The sequence below is a fragment of the Penicillium subrubescens genome (genome assembly GCF_028828155.1).
Source record: "Penicillium subrubescens strain IBT 31985 chromosome Unknown utg000002l_segment0_segment0, whole genome shotgun sequence".
Taxonomy (NCBI): domain Eukaryota; kingdom Fungi; phylum Ascomycota; class Eurotiomycetes; order Eurotiales; family Aspergillaceae; genus Penicillium; species Penicillium subrubescens.
The window spans coordinates 5,573,677-5,594,929 of NW_026643152.1; the positions used below are offsets into that span (position 1 = coordinate 5,573,677).

Below are 21,253 nucleotides of genomic sequence, written 5' to 3' on the forward strand. Positions count from 1 at the left end.
GGCAAAATGGACCGGATATCAAGCATCAAAGTGTGCCTTTCGGTTGGGTATAGGTCATTTGCACGTGTTCCATTGTTTATAGTCCGCTCTTCTCCATCAACACGCGCTAAAAAAAATTGCATGTTGTCGTAGCGGGGCATCGAACAAGACATTAGTCCAGGTGTTGGTAGTGAGCTCGGGAGTCATCAACATCCCCGGAGGTATACCTAGGACACTATACGTAACATTTTTCCTATGCCATGTAGAGCTTTCCTATTTTAGCTGCCGCCGCTTTTAGGAGGGCGCTCAGAGTCAGGCTCACTGATTAAATTTCAGTCCGGGAATCAGACTCACTAAGCTACTCAGCGTCATCACGTGATGATCGGTGAATGCTTTGTGAGTGCCAAGGTTAGTGAATCTGATTAGATGTTTACTAAGCTATCACTAACTAGGTAGGTAGGTACCTCCATAGTTACTTAGATATTTAGTAGAGGCATCTATTAAGCACCTGGTGGTTTTGGTGCTAGGCTGCTACACTTTATATATATGCTCACAGCGTCAACGGGTTATGCCCAGCAACAAAGGCCCACCCACTGCGAACCGAATCTGCGCCGTATCTATCTTCTCATCCTCAAGACATCACCTCCGTTCTGATCGCCAGCCTGGTAGCTCGCCATATGGGAGGACAAAAGGTACTCGAATCCATCGTCCTTGATCCTGCCAAACCAATCAAGGAGCTCCATCTCCTCCAAGTCAGCTCTTCTCTTCCTCGCTCCAACAAACGCCTCCATGTCGCATTCCCTCAGACGAACATGGCTCTCATGGTGTAAGAATCGCGCTCCCGGCGAGTTGCCAACAAGCGACTCGCAGAGTGCCTCAGTTACCTCATCCATCTTCAGCAAGTCAATGTGACCTCTCCAGCCCGCGATGTTTGGCTTAATCTTGTGCATCTCACTGTGCTGAGCCAGCCACTGCATCACTGGCGTCACCGCATCACGTGGAGGCTTCGGGCCGCCTGCAACGAAGCGGTGGATGGACGCGGGGATGTTCAAATTGGCATTTGCCTGCTCGAGAATGCGCTCGCCCGCCCATTTGCTGGCGACATACCCGTTGCTCCCGTCAGTGGTGGGTTGGTTCTGAGCAACCGAGGCTCCGATCGGGGCGTAAGCGGTCGTGGGCAAGACGCCAGAGGATGAAATGAAGTGGATGGGAACACGGCGGCTTGCTGCCAACTTGACGAGTTCTCTGATTGGCTGCACGTTCGTCTGGCGAAGGGCGTGGTAATTGTCCCAGAATGAGCGGACGGCGCCGAGATGAATGATCACATCAGCTGTAAATGAGAGGTCCTCAAACTCAGGATTGCTGAGACCCAGCATTGGGTCGGACAGATCCCCATGGTGGACTGAGACCTTGGGCGAAGAAACCACGGGCTTGTCACGGACAGCCACACAGTGAATTTCGTTGACGTTAGGGTCATTTTCAAGCCGCTTAAGGAGGTGACGGCCGAGGAACCCGGTGGCACCGGTGAGCACGACGACCTTGGGTTGATTCCGGGGTGCGGTATAGGGTTCAACGGGAGTTGGGATTGCCACAAACGGCACAGCCGTCTCGCGTTCCCAATCGATGGTTTCGACACCGACGATCTCTTCGATCTTGCAGGCCATCTCGCCAAGGGTGCTGCTCTTCATGAGCTCGAAGACAGACAGGACGACACTGAGCTCTTCGCGGATGCGAGCTTGTAGGCGGACGATTAGGAGGGAGTTACCGCCAACCGAGAAGAATGTGGTAGCAGGCGTGATAGAGATGTTAGTTACGTGCGTAGACAGCACATCTTGCCACAAGAGGAATAGCCGAGTCTCACTATCGGTAAGTTCGTCGCCGAGGGTCGGAGTTCCAGTATGTTCTGGGAGTGGAAGCGCTTTGACGGCCTTCCTGTCAACTTTGGAATGGTTGTTCAATGGCAAGTGTTCAATAGGAATAGCCATAGCGGGAACCATATATCGTGGAACCGGTAAGTCCTGAAGGACATTCTGGAGTAAAGCGTCCTTATCGGCAATGTCGCGTTTGGTGTCGAAGACGACGTGGGCAACCAAGAAGTCAGAGTCCTCGCCGTGAACAGTGACGATGGCTTCCAGGATGGCACCGTTGCCCGCGCGCACGATGTTGCTTTCGATGTCTCCAAGCTCAATTCGGAGACCACGGATCTTTACCTGAAGGTCGGAGGAGATACGGTGTCGGAAGACGAGTGATCCATCCTCGCGAAAATGTCCGTAGTCACCAGTGCGGTACATTTTTGACCATCCGTTTGCCACATAGGCCGCAGATGCGAAAGGGTTGGGTATGAATTGAGTAGAAGTCAAGGCAGCGTTGTTGGCATAGCCGGCAGCAACGCCCGCTCCACCAATAACGATCTCACCTGCTATGCCAATTGGCAAGGGCTTGAGATCTTCGTCGACGACATAAGCTGAATAGTTCGGGTACTGGGAGCCAATCGGAATATCACCCTGCTCTCCTTGACGGTAGTCGATCTCATGGAAGCTTGATCCACAAGAAATTTCTGCTGGGCCATAGCTGTTGATTAGACGTACATCGGACAAATTCAAGGCCGCAAACTGCTTTGCGACGGTGTTTGTGAGTCTTTCACCACCAGCAATTGCGTAGTTCCAGTCGGAACATTGTCGGAGTGTGCTCATCCCGTACTGAAGCCACATGAGATATTCGGACGGTGTTGCTTGTGAGTAAGTGATATGCTCATCTCGCATCACCTTGGTGATCTCTAGTGGATCGCCCCTCTGGTTCAGGGGGCACATGAAGACAGATCCGCCAGTTGCAAGACCTGTGAAAATCTGCTCCAGTGAAATGTCAAAGCTCAGCGTGCTCTGCTGCAGCGTGGTTTGTGGGGTTTCCATGCCGTAAATTCTGATGGAGCCCTCAATGTAGTTTCGTAGACCCTCATGCTTGACTGTGATACCTTTGGGAGTTCCAGTCGAACCACTGGTGTAGATGATGACAGCGGCTTGCGCGCTCCGAGACAAATCTGGAACCATTGCAGATGCATAATTGGGAACGTTGCTGACATTGAGCGTAAGTGCATTGCCCGCACACAAGCTGTTTGCGTTAGGGCTGGTGGTGGCATCTGTCAAAATCACACTTGGCTGGCAAGTTTCGATGATCGCCGCTAGGCGAGTTAGTGGGTTCGCGACGTCCATGGGAACATAGATGCAGCCAATTCGCCAGATAGCCAGAAGCGAGACAATCCAATCGACGTTTGGTTGTTGGAAGACGATAACCTTGGATCCTGGATCCACGCCGGCTTTTTGCAAGGTGGCTGCAATGGCTTGGCTTCGGTTCATAAGTGCTCCGTAGGAGATTGAAGTGCCATTGCCGTCTCTCACCGCCACTGCGTCCTTGTTTTGTCTTGCGACTTGTTCAACACGACTCGAAAGAGTGGGAGGCCATTGGGACAGCAAGTCAGGTCCTTTGCCCATATCGAGTGCTCGCTGGATTTGTGCTTGACCGTATAGCGAAGGCTCGCCTGCCCTCATGGTTGGTGCATGAACGAAGGCGTCCAGCAGGTTGATATACGACTCGAGCAGCAGGGTTGTGGCATGGCGATCATAGATCGTCGCCTGTGTCTCAAATATGATACCTGGACCTTGATCGTCTTCAATGACGGTGATGTTGATATCGTAATTTGTCTCTCCGGCGTTATTATGCTGCATATTAATCTGACAGTTGCCAAAATTTGAAATCTGCTTCACGCCAACTTTGTAATCAAAGAAAGCTTGAAAGAACGGAGCATGAGTTGACGAACGCTCGACGTGATGGAACTCCTGGAGCATCATGTCGAAGGGCAGCTTGGAGTTGGCCAGCGCAGTGTATGCTTGATTCCTGGTTTCTGTGACCGAAGCAGCAAAAGTCTTTGCCTCGTCAGGCTGAAATCGCAGAGGGAGAAGATTAAGAAAGAGACCAATTGTTCTAGTGATGTTGTCGTCAGTTCTGTTAGCATCAGCGATACCGATCGTGAGGTCAGCAACGCCAGCCAATCGGGCAAGGAGGATGCGGAAGACGGTGAGATAGACGTGGAAGTTTGTCGAACGACTCATTTTAGCAACAGCCTTGACCTTCTGCCCAACGAAGGGGCTGACTCGCCTCGAGACTTCGTTGCTCTTGAAAGCAGAAATGGGTACACGCGAACTGCTTATGGCCATTGGAAGAAGTGGAAGCACAGATGGTGAGTCATGAAAGACATTCTTCCAGTAGTCAAGCTCAGAATCCATTTCACCGGCTTGGAGCGCCTTGCGTTGGTTCACTGAGAAGGTGGGAAATTGCATAGGTGGAGGACCCAATGGTGTGCTATTGTATGCTTTTTCCAGATCAGACAACAGCACCTGCAAGCTGATACCGTCCATGATGATATGGTGGTAAACGACAAGCAGGTAGTGCGTCGTGTTATTGAGCGTAAGAAGGGTCATGCGGAGGAGATGAGGTTTACCCAAATCGAAGTCGTGTCTCTTATGGATCTCGTATTCTTGAGCTGCTTCATCGACGTGGTTGATCGTTCGGTGCTCTAGCTTGACGTGATTCGCATTGGAGACGCTTTGAACTGCCATGTCAGGCTGCGCAAAGTCATTGACAAAAAAGGTTCTGAGAGACTCGTGTCTCATGGCGACGAGCTCAAGCGCTTGTGCAAGCTTATCGACTTTAAGATTCCCATTCAATTGGTACTGGAAGGCGACATTAGAAGCCGTACGATCCTCGAGGAAGAGATCGAGAAGCCAGAAGCGTGACTGTGACAGAGACATCGGCTCTGTCCTCAAGACTTTGAACTCACTCAGCTCCTTTCTTTCTGCAATTTCTCCCAGGTCTGAGAATGACGACTTTCCGCCGACACTCGATGGCGGCGTCGCAATTGATTCCTCCCTCGAGTGCGTGTCCGTGGTGGTAGCGGTGTCAGCAGAAAGGGCGTGCCGGAGGGCAGGGCGCGCCAAAGAAGCGTTCCCTTCCGTATTGCTTGCGCTGGTAGCAACGAACGAGACCTCTTGGTGCATGAGCGGGCGTTTTGCAGGCTTTTCCTTCTCGGCCATCGTAATTGATGGAGTTGCTGTATCGCCGAGCATGGGAACGAGCTCCGCAGGTAACTTCTTAGAAGCTTGCTCCGCAAGGTCAGAGACAGATCCACCACCAAGAATTTTCAGAACAGGCATATCCGTTCGCAGCTCTTTCAAGAACCAGGAACGAACCTCGACAGCTACAAGAGAGTCGATGCCGATCTCCACAAGCGGGGCATTCATATCTATTTCCTCGCCTGTCAGCTGCAGGACGATCTGCAACTTGGCCGCGAAGCAGGTCTTGATGATCGAGATAATCTGTTCCGCAGTTGTGGCTTCAATCAGTTGTTCGCGAACTGGTTGGACTGTTTGTTTGGAATCCGCAACGGCTTTCGTCTCCTGCGTATCAATGAGATAGTGAGACAAGCGTGGGTACAGGATCCAAGGAGGAAGGTTCTTGCGATCCGCAGGAACTCGCTCAATACCGGTACTTATGACTGGCTCGAGGTTCATCTCCGGAATACCAGCGAATATTGTCTCGGCAAACATCTGGTGCAGGTCTGTTTCCGAAAGCGGCATGTATGAGTACTTTTCAAACGTTTCTTGGACGACTTGAGAAGCACGTTCAATGTAGCCAATACCAGCGACTCTGCCAATGTCGAAGGCACTCCCAGATAAGCCGCGAGCTCGCCTTTGTCGGACCAGGCTAGTCATGTAGGAACAAGCAGCTGCATAGTTGCTTTGACCAAAAACGCCACCGACAGAGGAGGTCGAAGAGAAGCATACGAAAAAGTCGAGTGGGGTGTCGTAGAAGATCTCATCAAGCCAATTACTACCATCAATTTTTGGTTTCAAGACGTCGGTCATTTGCTGGTATGACATCTGCGAGAACAAAGTGTCTTTCAAAACCATCGCAGCATTAGCGACGCCCATGATCGGCGGGTAGGATGCCTGAATGTCGTTGACGACCCGAATAACATCGGCTTTTCTTGTTACGTCCATAGCGTAGACTGCGACTTTGGCACCGTAAACCCTGAAAGAATCAAGCCACTTTTGGTCCACATCAGGATGGCGGCTGGTCAACAGGATGTTTCGCGCACCGTTCCGAACCATCCATTCACATAGCGACTGACCAATTTGACCAGTCAGGCCGACCATGAGATAGGACTTGTTAGCCGAGAATAGGGGTGCCGCATCGATGGTGTCGACAATGACAGGAGCGGTGTCTTCGGCGGTCCAATCAACAAGGGTGGTAGGATGCAAAGTTGTCTTAGCATCGGTAACCTGGCTCAGGGAAAGCTGTGTTGATTTATGGCCAGGCACGTGCTGTCCCGCGGCTGTAGCAGCATTCTTCAGAAGGGAGATGAGCTTCTCCTGGTCTTGGAAGAGACCTGAGCTTGTCGCCCGCCAAAGATCTTTCGAGCCAGTGTACTGAACACCTGGCAGGGCTTGCTGGATAAGAGCAGATACTTCCTTGGACTCATCGTCGGTTGCTAGGTCCAAAAGGTTGGTGACTCCAGTGGGCAAGAGGTGCTTGATATTATGACCGTGCATCCAGGGGGTAAGTCTGAGCCAAGAAGGATCATCGTCCGCCCTAGAGGTACTGAAGATGACTTCAAAGCTTCTGGCAGATGCTTGCCTCCTGAGAGCTTGCGCAAGGGAAGATCCGAGGGAACCAGTACCGGGCTCGTGAACAAGGACTTTGGCCCCTACAACAACTGTGGAGAGCATGCGGGCCGCCAGAAGTTCCGCCGCAATGACAGACAGAAGATCGGCCGGGTCTTCCCGTGTGTCTGTAGGAATGGTGACCACTGGGTAGGATTTATTCGAGTTCGAGGAAGAAAGGGCGATGACGGCGTTGGATGTCGAAATTTCGAGCCCAACACTGACGAACAAATAAAGGCCGGCAGTGATACCCAGTGCCGACAGAGTCGAAACGCACGTCTTCATGACTGATTTGCCTTCCTTCCCTTTGCTGAAGAATGGAACGTCCTTCAAGACCCGCAAACCGGAGCCTGTTTCACTAATGGAGATCACATCCGACTTCAGACTGGCGTGTTTAGCGACTGGGCGTCTTTGAGAGTTAATGCGATCATTCCTCGTCGGGTCAGGAAGCATGCGTGGTACGTAGAGGCTTCCATGCTGGAACATGAGCTCGGTCTCCTTAGTGTACAACAACTGTTGATCAAGGCGCTCAGAAGCTTCCCACTGGCTCACGGTATGCAGACGCAGGGTCACCTCCATGATCAATGTAGAGAATCCATCCAGGCCAGAAGCAACATCAAGATGTTGTACCGAGAGGTCAGGCATCTCATGAATAATACACCTTAGGAAGCCAACCATGGCCTGCTGATAAGGACGGTGGCGAGAATCGCGACCAACCCAGAGCAATGTCTGAGAATGCTCCAGCATGATCTTGAGAGCATCCATCTTCTCAGGTGTCAGACTCTTGAACATTGGGTCTTCGAGATCTGAGAGACAGATCACAGTTTGTCCGGGAACAACAGAGCTTTGAGCGCTGATTAGGTCTGCGAAGGACTCAACTGATTGACAGCTCAGTCTGGCAATGTCGGCGATGTCCTCGGCGATCTTAGACACTTCCAATGATTTGCCACCGATGATCGTGAGATGGGAGATTTGTGCGGCGTTGGATGAACGGTAGAGAGGCTTCCTCAGATAACTGACACGACTGTCCACGGCCTGTGCTGAGATGACCGAGAACGGCCAGGCAAGTCCATCACGATTTGGGGTGGTTGAATCAACTCCGCTGAAGCCGGATTGGCGAAGGACAGTATTCCAATCCTCAAGAGGCATGGTAGGAGCATAAGGACGCCCATCTTCGCAGCCAGCCCACCAACCTGAAATACCGCCGAACATTGAAGTGAACGCAGCAAGCTTGTTGTTGGTGATTTCGAGCAACATCAAGTATCCGCCAGGCCTGAGAAGACGGCGAACGTTTTTGAGTGTTTTATGCATCGATTCGGTAGCGTGAAGGACGTTGGAAGCAATGATGAGATCATATGTGCCTTCCTGGAAGTCCTGAGACTCAGGTGTTCTCTCCGTATCAAAGCTCTTGAAGATCAGTTTATCCTTCCAGTCGCTAAACGCCTCAGCGGCTTTCTCAAAGTAGCCACTGGAGATGTCTGTGTAAGTGTAGGAGGAAAAGGTGTGACCGATGGTCTCGAGAACGAATTTGGTCGCGCCTCCTGTGCCAGCACCTACCTCAAAGATCTTGGCCCTTGGATAGACGTGCGTGAACTGGGAGACCATTCTGCCCAAGGACTCGTTGTAAACCTGAAATCCAAGGCCATATTTGTAAAACTCGTCCAGCAAGCCGTCCTTCATCATATGTTCAATCATCGTTGATTGACGTCGAACGGCAGATGGAAGAGTCTCGCCCACGGTTCTCACCAAGCGGCAATCCACGGAGTCAGCATGCGCTACAAAGAGAGCATCGATCTGTGTTTGGGTGTCATTCCGCCACTCTGACTGAATATAGGGATGCTTTCCGGCATCAACGAGAGACAAGGTCCAATTAATCGAATCCCGCAGGCGTTGAAAATGCCACTCAGACTTCGTCCAGTCTGCCTCAGTAAGTTCGCAGATCCACTTTCTGTAGTAGAAGAAGGCAAATCTTTCACGAACAGTGCCAAGCTCCATGTCATTCTTTGATGGCTTCAGTTCACCAAGAGCCAGTTCCCCATCTGGAGCTGCGACGCCGAGCTTGTTGTATGAGAAAACAGTGCGATCGTCGGAAACCGTGGCCATCGAGACGGGCACAACAGCAGCGCCTTGGACCTGAATCATAGCGTGTTGCTCGTCGGCGCTGAGTATGTCTAGATTGCCCTGAATCGAGTCGACTGTGTTTGCCTCAGGGGCAAGGAGTTGAGCTCGCACCGGAAGCTGGACTGAGTGCAAAGGTAGCGTAGCACAGAGTTCTGGATTCACGCGGATACACTCGAAGAACGTTGGGACGTGCAAAGACCACAAGCGCCCATCACCAGGCGCCGAGTATGCCAAGATAGCACTCTGGAAAGCCACGTCAAGCAGCGTGGGGTGAACCATTAACCTTTCAGATTCATCACCGTAGTCGAAGCTAGATATCAGAGCAGTAGCCTGATTGAGCCTGCGCTTCAAGTTTGCCATAGTGCGGAAAGAGTCAGAGTATTCATACCCAACGGTTGAGAGAGAAGTATAGAATCTCTCCGAGTCGGTCTCGGTCATATTCGAGCCATCCAGCTGGATTGGTGGCAGGACCGACATCGAAGGCTCACCGAAGATCACGTTTATTGTACCGCTGGCGTTGACTTCAAGGTCTCGCGCCGACTTGATAGCAGCGGAGTAAACGGAGAATTTCGCTGCCCGAGACTTCAGATTCGATTTACTTGGAGTAATATCCGTTAAAGTTACCAGAGTCTCAGCAGCAGGATCGGATTCGCCTCCAAAGGTGATGGCTTTTCCGATGACCAAATCTCGCAGTTCGATCAATTTGATAGGCCTGTTTCCAATGATAGACTTGGCTGCCTCAAAGGCCATGCTAGCGTAGCCAGCTGCTGGAAATACCGGCTCACCCTGCAGCGTGTGGCCCGTCAGCCAAGGTACCTCTGAGATCTTAAGCACATTCGACCAGCGACGCTGGAGCTCAGTGTTGTCAACATGTGGTACACCGAGCAGCTCGTGGAATGGGTCCGATCGACTTCTCATCCTACGTGCGATGCGAGATTCCTGCCAGTGGGTCCTCTGGTCCCAGCGGTAGGAAGGCAGACCAGTGACGAGCTTGGCCTGCGGAGCGTCAAGGAAAAGTCGCTCGAAGGCAGCGAAGTCAACAGCCTCGGGGCCAAATTGGGTCCACATATAGCCCAGACCGTCGGCGAATGCTTCAACGTCGTTGAGACCTCTGTGCATAACACCGGCGTAGGGAAGGTTGAGGCCAGTTTCGGCAATGTTCTGCTGTGTTGGGCCCTTGAGAGCAGTGTGAGGCCCAATCTCGATGGCAAGAGTCGGCTTCTCAGCTTGAGCTGCTGCCGTCACAGCTTCATAGAAGGAGACTCTCTGTACCATGTTGTCACGCCAGTATAAATCTTGAAGTAGGGTAGTCGGCTCCATGACCTCACCACCTGTCACACTGGAGTACCAGGTCACAGAGTTATCGCGGTTTCGGTTAACTTCAACTTTGCATGCACGCAAAGCCTCGACGTAGGCATCGCCGCAAGCCAGCATATGGTGTGAGTGGTAAGCGGTGTCGACTTTAAGCAGACGTGCGAACTTCTTCTCCTCTTCGAAGACAGCCTTGACCTCCACGATAGCATCTGCATCGCCCGACAAGGTAACGCTTGCTGGGGAGTTGTGTGCAGCGACCACGACACGTCCAACAAAAGCGTCAAGCTCAATCACTTCGGTGGCATCTTCGAGAGATGTTCCAACAGCAAGCATAGCGCCTCTATGGCCTCTCGATCCGCCTGCAAGCTTCGCGTATAAGCCACGGTAGTAGGCAATTCGAATAGCATCCCGGGCATTGATAAAGTTTGCAGCATATGCCGCACCAATCTCACCAGAGGAGTGGCCCACCACAGAACTTGGCATAATCCCGGCGCTGCGCAAGAGGTCGACGAGCACAATTTGGACTGCTGTACACAGCGGCTGTGAGAAAGCAGCTTCGGTGATACAAGACGACTTGGCATCAAGGAGTAATTGATCAGCAATTTTCCAGGTCGGTTGGTCTGTAGCGGGCAAGGTTGCAAGGGCACCATCAAGCTCCTGCAATCGGCGGCGAACAAATTCGGAGGAACGTATTAGTTCAGCACCCATGGCTGGCCATTGCGCGCCCTGGCCAGTGAAAATACCAAGGACCTTTGGAGGGGTTGAACTCGATCGGACGCCAATGTTCGCGTCCGACTTATCCTCGTACTCTTTGAGTCTGAGCTCGATCTTTCGAATCAAGCTTTCGACATCAGGAGCCGAGAATGCGATTTTATGCAAGAAGGTAGAACGACGCTGCTGGAGCGTCCAGGCAAGATCCCGCATGTTGACTGGGTTGGTTTTTAGGTAGTCCAAGTGTGCCTGCAGACTGGAAACAAGCGAGGTATTTGACGCTGCAGAGAAGACAAAAGGAGTAGCCGGTACAACCAGGGCGCTGCTAGCGTTGTCAACCTGTGCTTGATAGCTCTCCAAGATGGCGTGAGAATTGGAGCCGCCGAAACCAAAACTATTCACACTTGCCCTTCGCACGGCATCTTTAGGCAGGACAGGCCATGGCATTGCATGAGTTGGAACCTGCAGGCCCTGAATGAAAGGTTGAATGCTCGGGTTAAGGCGATTGAACAGCAAGTTAGGGGGAATGATGCCAGCTTGAAGGGATAGCGACGCTTTGAGTAGACCGGCTATTCCAGCAGCACCCTCCGTGTGACCAATGACGGTCTTGATCGACCCAACATACAAAGGATCACTGTCAAGTCCTCCAAAGACGGAGTGGATTGCGGCTGCTTCCTTAGGGTCTCCTACCTTGGTACCGGTACCATGTGCCTCAAAAAACTGGGGTCTGTCGGCGGGATTTGCAAGGTTAAGACCGGCTCGAGCATAGGTGCGGCGGATAAGTGCAGCTTGCGCCTCCGAGCTTGGTACAGTGATTCCCTGTGTGCGGCCATCTTGGTTGATACCAGTCTCACGGATGATACATTCGATGTGGTCGCCATCAGCAAGAGCGTTGGTCAGCTTCTTAAGAACAACTGTCGCGATACCGTCGCCGCGAGCATAGCCGTCAGCATCAGCATCCCACATGCGGGATCTGCCTGTGGGTGACAGCATGTGCATATTAGTCTCGGCCACATACATTTCTAGAATCCGTTAGCTTGATCGCTCGGTGTGGGTAATTAGCTTACCAGGGCCTAGAAGCAGAGTACTGCCACATGCAATAGCAACTCTCGAGTCGTTAGACCGTAGTGCTTGAACAGCATTATGCACAGCGATCATACTCGAAGAGCATGCTGTGTCGATAGTCATAGACGGTCCACGCCAATCGAAAAAGTAAGAGATTCGGTTTGAAAGAATTGCGCGCGATGTGCCAGTCGCAAAGTATGTTGGTAGACTGTTGGCATCTTTGAGAAGGCTGGTTTCATGGTCCCCTCCCATAACACCAACATAGACGGCAGTGTCAGAGCCACGTAAAGTCTGGATGGTGTGGCCGCCAGCTTCAAGGGCCTCGTAGACAGTTTCCAGCAAGAGGCGCTGCTGAGGATCAATAGACTCAGCCTCACCTGCACTAATGCCAAAAAAGTTGGCATCAAACTTGGTAAGATTCTCCTCCAGGGTGTAGGAGTGTAGAACATTGGACGTGCCATGGTGATCCCCGTCTCTGTGGTACCAGCCTCGCACATCAAAACGTTCTTTAGGTATCTCCGTCAAGATATCACGTGGACTTTCCAGCAGCTGCCAGAGAGCAGCAGGAGACTTGGCAGCACCGGGGAAACGGCAACCGCTGCCGACAATAGCGATGGGCTCAGGTCGTTGATAATCCATATTGTGCAAAGATGAATGATAGAATATGGGAAAAACAGGAGTAACAAGTTCGACAATGTTGGAACTGAATGCGAGGACCTATGTGGCTACCACGTCCTTCTTAATTTTTATAAATCTTAAGGAGCGAGCGATATCATAGAGCAAGACACTGTTTTTTAAGGAAAGCGATTCCTCCATTTTCATTGGCTGTTAAACATCCGAAGCCACAAGAAAACAACATCCTTCGCGCTATCCCTATGATGGCTCCTTTCCCCAATAGGTGATGGATCTCGATTGTGTAGAATACATAGCTAGAAGCGGAATAAAATGACTGAAACCAAGAAAAAAGAAATAAGCAAACATGAAAAAAAAGTTGTTCTGATTAAGTTCAAAGGAACTAAGAACTAACACACATGCCTTGTTCGGGGCTCACGAGAGCTGACGTTATTATCGAACGATTGGTTTGCTTTGATCTTGGTTCCTGTGAGGCTGTGAGTGACAGGGGTTAGGAAGTGCGATTGGCCCTCGAGCAGAAGGATGCAGCATGCCCTACAGAGCGTGACATAGTTACGTTGCAGCACAAGTTTGAGATTGAACACAAGTACAATATCTCGACACGCCTTTTCGCCCTGTGGGCCGATGGCCGTATACCGCTTTACTATTTCAGGCCTTAGCGTGATGTGATCCGTTCTGATCTGTAGCCGGATTCAGATCTAATGCTTCGGTACGCGCACAGGGAGGTTCTACTCGGACACGCCACGTGTACCACGTGGGTTATTAAGGCTTAATGCAAACGTGGTTTTTTTTCCTGCAGTCATTTATTTCTTCGAATTTGTAACTGTTAAGGATCTAGCAAGTTATACCAGATCCTTCGACTTATTACCACCTATGTTGAGACCAACATCTGCGCCACCGCTTAGTAGCGTGTTAAAAGGTCGAAGGATCTACTAGCAAATCATACCTAGACCTGATAGGCCGGACTCCCTGCCGGTGGCCTTCCTACTGGTCTGACATAGGACTAAGAAGCGGTTAGTGCAGGGGATTCCACCTGCCCTGCTGTAGCCGCAAGGCTGGGCTAACGGCCCGGGGGCGGCCCGCGGGCATCTACTAGGCCTAATTATGCTAGATCCTTCGACTTATTATCACCTATATTTAGACTAACATCTACACTACTAACACCTATTGAACGATGTACCCTAGGCTCACGGAACTGAGCTGTGATCTTGCGTTGCTACCGGTAGATCAATTGGCTGATTATGTATACGATAGTAGATAAATTACCATTCATATATCGACTATTCTGTCACATGGCTCCGCTCATGACACCTGCTCTTAAACCACGCAAATGGAAGGCAGTTCGACCAGACCAACCTCGGCAAAACGAGCCTCATGCGATCGCTGTCATCTTCAGAAAATCAGATGCCCTCGACCGGATTCGGACGATTTGAGCAGCTGTGCCCGGTGCCGATATCTGGGGATACAATGTGCCTATAGCGCGCCATTGCCAAGGGGACGGCCAAGTGGAAGCAGGAAGTCGACCAGCAAGAGCTATAGAACGCCGAAGGAGGTACCTCTTCTGCCTCGGCCCTCGCAAACTACCCCGGAACCAGTAGACAACCAGGAAACGATATCTGACGAGCTCCAATCAGTACTGATGTCTCAAGATTGTGGCTATCCGGCAGGGACCTGGTTTGAGTCGGATCCATGGTCCTTGTTAGGGACTGCAGCTGACAGGGGATCATTCGCTGATCTTCCCATGGAAACAACATCAACATACACCTCAAGCGCCTCATCTGCTGAGCTATCCCACGATGACATTGTCACAAATTCGATGCAGCAGCTGGCAACGCTAAGTTGCAGCCTCTGTACGCTTCACACCAAGTGTCGCAACGAGATCGCCCGCCTGGAGCTCCAGCCCCAACTCGTCTCTCATACGAACGCCTTCAATTCTTTGGCGACTTTACTGAAAGCCCTACCGAGCCTTGACGAATACGAGATATACACGGAAGCCTGTCTCGCATCAAAAAGCTTGCTCCTGGTCATGTATCGGCTTCGGCTCTTCGACTCCCCGAATGATGAAGCCTTACCGGCTGCCCTGCGGCATCTTCTCTCTGCGTGTTATGTTCAACTCCTCCACGTGCATACGATTCTGGTCAGGCTTATGTCATATGAGGTTTCGAACTCACCGGATCTTCATCAAGGCGACCCCTTCTCCTTCGCCCGACTTCGCCTGGTGGTCATCTACAACCTTGTCAAGCATCTGCTGGAACACTTACGGCGTGGCTATGGTGCATATGGTCTGACAGTGGCACGGTCGAGCTCTCAGCCAACTACCCATACAGAATCTCACGAAATCAGTGAGGCTGAACACAAGCTATGGAACGACCTCCAGGGGTTGGAAATCTGTCTTTCTCCAATGTTGCAGACGCCTTCGGTTCATTCATATGCCGAGTAGCTTGTAATGACTTTCTGTTTACGTTTCTGGCGAACTAACGTATTCGGTGAGCGAACCGCCCACTACCTATAAGCGAGCCGCCACTTTCTCTCTGACAGCGCACCCTACATTGATTTGAGACCATTATTTCTCTCCAACAACAATAAATACATTTAATGAATTAAGTACTGGTACAATAAGGGCATTGAGGCCTTCTATGCCCGAGAGTACTACACTCACTGCATCCAAATTAGCGGCGCACAAGCGTTGGGGAGACTGGAAGCTCAGGCTCGGCCGGAGCAGCAGTAATACTTTAAGAAGCCTCAACTGGCCTTCTTATAATCGCCTGGGCTTCCTCTTTAGTAGGACCTTATTCATGAGGTATCTGCTTCTTAGACTGTCAACTTTTTGCTTCTCATTCCTATTACAGCCTCATGATCAAAATCAAGATTTTATTTCTATATAATTCGAAGCTTATTTATACCCATTTCATGAGCTTTAGACGCGTGGTCAATTGCTTCATCAACAACTTCCAAAGACCTGATCTGGCGCTGAATTATACGCCTCTGAATTTTGTACATATGATATTTGAATTGATGGGGATTTTAGGTGTTTATAAGTAAGAAAATTATAAATTACAGTAAGAAAGTTATATTTATTAAGATAAGTAAATCTCAATCTTATTTATTACTCTATAAGCTTCCTATCTTATGAATGTCCGCGACAAGTATTGCTCTGAGTGTGGCCTCTCTAACCTTATTCTTACTGAGGACGAATGGAAGCAGATTGACTATCTTCTTTCTATCATAAACCCTGCTTCAACTTCACAAGAGTTCTCTCAAAGACTAAGGATGTCACTATTCATATATTCTTTAGTATCTACAATCAGCTATTTGATTATCTCGAGAAGTTTAGCGACCAGCTTAGACAAAATAAGCAAGATGACAGATAATAACATTTGAATGTGAACTGCTCTCGAATATGCAACACGGAAGCAAAGAGACTGTTATGCCGAGACTGACAAGGCCCACGGTGATCTCTATGCAATTGCGACTATCATGGCACCCCATAACAAGCTTGATTACTTCTCTAGGGAGAACTGGAATGAGCCTTATCGCAAACAATACCGCGAGAGCCTTGATAGAGACCTATATAGCAGGGCAGGTGGAATACCCTGCACAAACCCCTTCTCAGTCCTATGTTGGACCGGTAGGAAGGCTACGGGCAGAAAGTCCGGCCTAAACCCGCCCGTTTATTAGGCCTAGGTATAATTTGCTAGTTCGCAAATCGTACTAGATCCTTCGATCTATTAATACGCTACTAAGCGGTGGCACGGATGTTAGTCTTAATATAGGTGTTAATAAGTCGAAGGATCTAGCATGATTTACAAATAAGCTGATAAGAGTAGCTACTAGGTGGGTTGTCGATAACGGCCTATAATTTAGAAACAGTATTTAATCACAATCATATCTCGGACACGTGAAGGGATTGACATTGACAGCTTAGGGTCTCACACTAGATTTCGGCGTTGAGTCCAAACCTTGTATGAAAGACATGCTATAATATGGCACAGCGAGCCTGGTAGTGCAGAGGCTCGCTGTATACTGATGCATGGAAGTTATGCGGAAGAGGTCACAAATCACCGATATGGCACGCTGTCCGATTGAGTGCTACAGACAACAGCACACACTTATCTGGCTAGGAACGTCCGTAGAGCTCTATTTCTAATTCATCCTTTTGCCCCTATATTATCCCTGCCACGTCCACGTCTACCGCACTACAGTAACGACAAGTCTTACGCGAAGTATCTTAGTTGAGTATCGATCTTATTTAGGGTATATTACATGTAGCAACATTGGAAAACGCGGGCACTATATCTAGCCGGATTTTTTGACAAGCGTATCAGTCGACACGGATAACCAGCTTCTGTCCTGAGATCGCCCCAGTACGAATTATGTCCACACCCTGGATGACACCGGCCCAGCTGTCGGCTAAGACTCTGACTGGGTGAGATTTGATGCGACCGTTGTCCAGCAATGTTTGTGTAGCCGCAAAGATCTTCGCACTTAAGGCCCGATCTGCTGCTGATGCTTCGCGCGCGTACTCACCATCCAACGCGACGCGACCGCCGAACATGGTCAGGACCATCAGCCACGAAGCGCGGACGGTCGGGCGCGCAGCTGCCACGGCTTGGGGGACGGGCTCGAGCGCGCAATACCGCCCGCCAGCCCTACCAATTGCACCATAGCACAGCTGGGCGCTGTCTGACTCAGACACGCAGTCGAGCGCATACGCCAGGCGGTTGCGTGTGTAAGTGCGGATCTCTTTGGCGCAGTCCGGGCTGCGGTAATTAAACGCCTTTTCGGCTCCAAATCCGAGGACCAGTGAGAAATTCGACGGCGAGCAAGTTGCAATTGGCCGTAATCCTGCCCTGCAGAGTCCTGTCATCAGCGAGCCGCTTTCAGTGCGACGAAACCAAATGCAAAGGCTCAAGAGCTTACAGCTTGAGAAGTTGAATGGCCCTGGTGCCAGTGGCGGTGCTGCCTCCAGATACAAGGACCCACACCGCATTCGGTGTGACATCCGAATCTGACCCGGCCGGGCCGGGCCGGCCGGCCCTGTCGATCAGATCCTCCATACGCGCGGGGATCTCTAATTCGCGAAACAAGGCAAGACCGGCGGTGGCCAAGCCGATGCCGAGAGTGGATGCCTCCTCGAAAGCCATCGTGTCAGGAATCTTGAGGAGCAGCTCAGCGGTCGCTCCAACATACTGTGCAAAGGCACCGACACGGGGCTCCAGAGAGTTGTTCCCATGAACGGCCCCAGCAACCCTGTCTCCGATGGAAAGATGACGCGGGGCGTCGGAGCCGAGTGCGACAACGACCCCGGCGAAGTCGCATCCATGAATAGCGCCCACTGCTGGACTGTAATCGAGCATCTTGGCGTCGACGGGATTAATAGCGACAGCAACAGTGCGAACAAGGGCCATATCAGGGGCCACGTCAGGCAGAGGCCCATCTTGGCGCAGAGAAAGCTGACCGGGGCCGGCAACCACCAAGGCACTCTGGCACCGTGGGATTGCAAAGGTGGAGGCGACCGAAGACATTACGTAAAATAAGACGCAGAACACTAGCTCCGCTATTCTGAGGACTGTTGGGACTGCTGGGGCTGAAGTTGTCTGAAGTTGTCCCCTTGTTCTTTGGCCGGAAGCTTCCCTCGCATCTTATCTGCAATATGGGAATCGCCAGAGCGCGGCAGAACGGACCCCAATATATGATACTCCTTAGGTTACATCGTTGTGAGGAAGTAGGACTACTATTGGTGGCACTGCTGTTGCCTGCAGCTGATGCTCGAAGTCGCCGGTCATCGTCCGCGAAGCTCCTCATCTGAATGGCTGAAAAGCGCCGAACGTCAGAGAGACCAAGGAAACCCATGGCGCGAGATCACTTTCCGTAGACAGCATAATCTGGAATTTCAACTCATCTCCAGCCGCATATCCAGATCAAATGGTCGCTCCAGACTCCCAGTACCTTGCCAACTCGGTCAAACATCAGAAAGGTATCGCTTTGCTGCTGTCACGTGAATCACGCGAATCCCGTGATAATATTCTCCTTCCCCGTTCTTGCCCCAAACTCGATTACGGCGCGTTGACAGGGATCCCGCTGTATCGAGCAATTCAGAACATGAGAGGATGATGCAACAACCAGAAACTCCTGAGACTCGGTCTGAAAATGCGGAAATTCAATCACAAGATGATGGCGGGGACTATACGCCACGCAGAAACATGATCCCCATCATGATTGCACTCTGCGTCGCGTCGTTCCTTGCTATTCTTGACATCTCCTTCGTCACAACCGCCTTGCCGACAATTTCGGCGCACTTCAAGGCTTCTCAAATCAGCTACTCATGGGTTGGTTCGTCTTACCTCGTAACCCAGTCCGCTTTGGCTCCGTTTTGGGGCAAGGTGAGCGACATTTTTGGACGCAAGCCAATTACGTTGCTGGCAATGTTCGTCTTTTTCATTGGAAGCTTGGTTTGTGCCGTAGCAAATAGCATTGGCATGCTTATTGCTGGGCGTGCTATTCAAGGTGCTGGAGCTGGCGGCGTAATGCTCATCGTGACGATTCTAATAGGAGATCTCGTCAGTCCAAGGTAAGTGACATTGGGATATTCCAGCTATGAAGTTACTTTATGCCTCCAAAGACTGCTCCCTAGAATGCGCTGACCCACTTCCCAGAGAGCGTGGACTATATTTTGCCTTTCTCGGTGGGGTATATGCCGTCGCAATATCTTCCGGTCCTCTCATAGGAGGAGCACTGGCAGAAAACATCGGCTGGAGATGGTGCTTCTACATCAACCTACCGTTCCAGGGAATCGCTTTTGCCCTCCTGGTCTTTTTCCTCCACGTTCACAATCCCCGTACCGAAATTATCAAAGGTTTAATGGCTGTTGATTGGCTGGGATCGATTGCTATTACAGGTTCGGTCCTTATGCTTCTCCTGGGCCTCCAGTATGGCGGTGAGGTGCATCCTTGGAGCTCTGCCATTGTCGTGTGTTTGATACTATTCGGCGTGTTGGTTTGTGGCATCTTTGTTGTCATCGAGTGGAAGCTGGCCCGTTATCCGGTGCTCCCTCTACGACTGTTCACGACTCGCCCTATTATCGCCCTTTTCGTGGTGGATCTCACGCACGGATTCCTTTTGTACGGCACGGCCTACTTTATCCCATTCTACTTCCAGGTAGTTACTGGAGCAACACCAATTGACTCGGCGGTCTGGTCCCTTCCTCTCGCCATTCCCCTGGCTCTCTTCACCATCGGGACAGGTCTTTATATGCGGAAGACGGGAAGGTACTTATATATGATCATTGCAGGCATGGCTATCTCCACTCTGGGCACCGGTCTGTTGATCGATTTCGGTGCAGAAATCAATTGGCCAAAGATCATCATCTATCAACTGATTATCGCCGTCGGCCTGGGTCCCAACTTTCAGGCACCGACCATTGCTCTGCAAGCAAGGTTTCCGCCCGCCGACGCGGGCGTCGCCGTCTCCGCAGCCAGTGCAATCCGCGCACTCAGCGCCGCCTTCAGCATCGTTATGGGCGGCGTCATTCTTGAGAATCGACTCTCGGCACAAAGCGGTCGTCTCATTGTTTCTGGAGTCAGCCCTACAATGGCGGCAGCAATTGCACGGGATGGCGCAACTGGATCTATGGACCTCGTTGCACAGCTCACTCCGGCCCAGCAGAACATTTTCAGGTTGACCGTAAAGGACAGTCTTGCCGATATGTGGATCTTCTTCGTCGTTCTTTCCGGAATTGGACTGATTGCATCTTTCCTCGTTGGAAGCGAGGAACTTTCCGATGAGCATGTTGAACATAAGACGGGTTTGGGAGTGGAAGAGGCAAATCGATTGGCGCATGAAAAGCCGCGGGTCACTGAGCCAGAATCGGCTGAGATGACTTGAAAACACTCCACAACTTGGAGGAGTGCGATACCTCACCCACGCTGGTGACGCATCTTCTGATTTTTGGCATTCGACAAGAATGCGCATAATTTGTACTTTCTTGAAGTTGGAAGAGGAAACAAATTGCCAAAGGAGATTGCTCTGAAATATTGCAATCGATTAAACTTATCGACCGCATTATCAGGTCCAGCGTCACTGTGCAATAAGCTAAATCTGTAAGAAACCTGAACTACCACTTATATACCTCGAAGAGGACCTCCATTCGATCGTACAAGTTCTGCGCATCTTTCTATTCATATCAGTCATCCGGTGCTGTATCTTCTCTTGCGTGATTTTGTTCCATTCCACTTATAGAGCCTCTTTCATCTCTTCTTCGGAATCGAAGATTCTTCGGCCTAAGCGTTGCTTTACAATAGCCCAAATACCTTCAACAGGATTAAGATCCGGACTCTGGGCAGGATGGTCCCATAGGTTTTAGATATTGTGGGCCTTCTTGTGCTCTTGTGCTAGTCCATATTTCCTTATCCCATGGGAAAGGTCCCCATTCTCTTGTAAAAGCCATGATTTTATCGTCAATAGGCCGTATAGATTTAACATAACAGCTTCGACGTTTATACGTAGAAGGTCATCTACGTAGTACTTCTGGGTCATTGAATTACCCCTAAACCTTGATCTCTACCTTATGAGGCTTCCCAGCTTCCCATTCCCTTACTCATTTGGTGTATTCCTCCTTATCAATCTGGGTAGAGCCCGGCATCGGCCGAGCCCTAGTTCCTAAAAATAGTGCAATGGTGCATCAGGATCGGCGTATTTTCGACCAATCACAGTCT

General features: G+C 50.8%; 4 protein-coding genes across 4 annotated transcripts; 2 read left to right on the top strand and 2 right to left on the bottom strand.

The window, feature by feature from the left end:
- Positions 1 to 596: 596 nt before the first annotated feature.
- N7473_003343 (Acyl transferase/acyl hydrolase/lysophospholipase) lies at positions 597 to 12,545 on the bottom strand (the record flags this gene model as incomplete). The annotated part of the gene is made up of 2 exons (XM_057149283.1): positions 597 to 11,863; positions 11,909 to 12,545. 2 exons carry the CDS (start codon positions 12,543 to 12,545, stop codon positions 597 to 599), a joined length of 11,904 nt encoding a protein of 3,967 aa, XP_057012937.1.
- A 1,633-nt stretch (positions 12,546 to 14,178) lies between these two features.
- N7473_003344 (uncharacterized protein) lies at positions 14,179 to 14,979 on the top strand (the record flags this gene model as incomplete). The annotated part of the gene is made up of 1 exon (XM_057149284.1): positions 14,179 to 14,979. The coding sequence occupies one exon, from the start codon at positions 14,179 to 14,181 to the stop codon at positions 14,977 to 14,979; it is 801 nt and encodes a 266-aa protein (XP_057012938.1).
- Positions 14,980 to 16,776: 1,797 nt separating this feature from the next.
- N7473_003345 (zinc-binding alcohol dehydrogenase family protein) lies at positions 16,777 to 18,180 on the bottom strand. The gene is made up of 2 exons (XM_057149285.1): positions 17,460 to 18,180; positions 16,777 to 17,389 (listed from the first exon to the last, which is right to left on the bottom strand). Exons 1-2 carry the CDS (start codon positions 18,062 to 18,064, stop codon positions 16,861 to 16,863), a joined length of 1,134 nt encoding a protein of 377 aa, XP_057012939.1. The 5' UTR covers positions 18,065 to 18,180; the 3' UTR covers positions 16,777 to 16,860.
- An 83-nt stretch (positions 18,181 to 18,263) lies between these two features.
- On the top strand, positions 18,264 to 20,668 carry N7473_003346 (MDR family MFS transporter). The gene is made up of 2 exons (XM_057149286.1): positions 18,264 to 19,110; positions 19,196 to 20,668. The coding sequence occupies exons 1-2, from the start codon at positions 18,650 to 18,652 to the stop codon at positions 20,421 to 20,423; spliced, it is 1,689 nt and encodes a 562-aa protein (XP_057012940.1). The 5' UTR covers positions 18,264 to 18,649; the 3' UTR covers positions 20,424 to 20,668.
- Positions 20,669 to 21,253: the final 585 nt, after the last annotated feature.

Bases quoted from the DNA above. Each gene is read 5' to 3' on its own strand.
- N7473_003346 (XM_057149286.1), top strand. From the start codon at position 18,650: ATGATGCAACAACCAGAAACTCCTGAGACTCGGTCTGAAAATGCGGAA. The intron at 19,111-19,195 runs GTAAGTGACATT...CCCACTTCCCAG, and splicing joins GGAGATCTCGTCAGTCCAAG to AGAGCGTGGACTATATTTTG.
- N7473_003345 (XM_057149285.1), bottom strand. From the start codon at position 18,064: ATGTCTTCGGTCGCCTCCACCTTTGCAATCCCACGGTGCCAGAGTGCC. The intron at 17,390-17,459 runs GTAAGCTCTTGA...AGGACTCTGCAG, and splicing joins GCCATTCAACTTCTCAAGCT to GGCAGGATTACGGCCAATTG.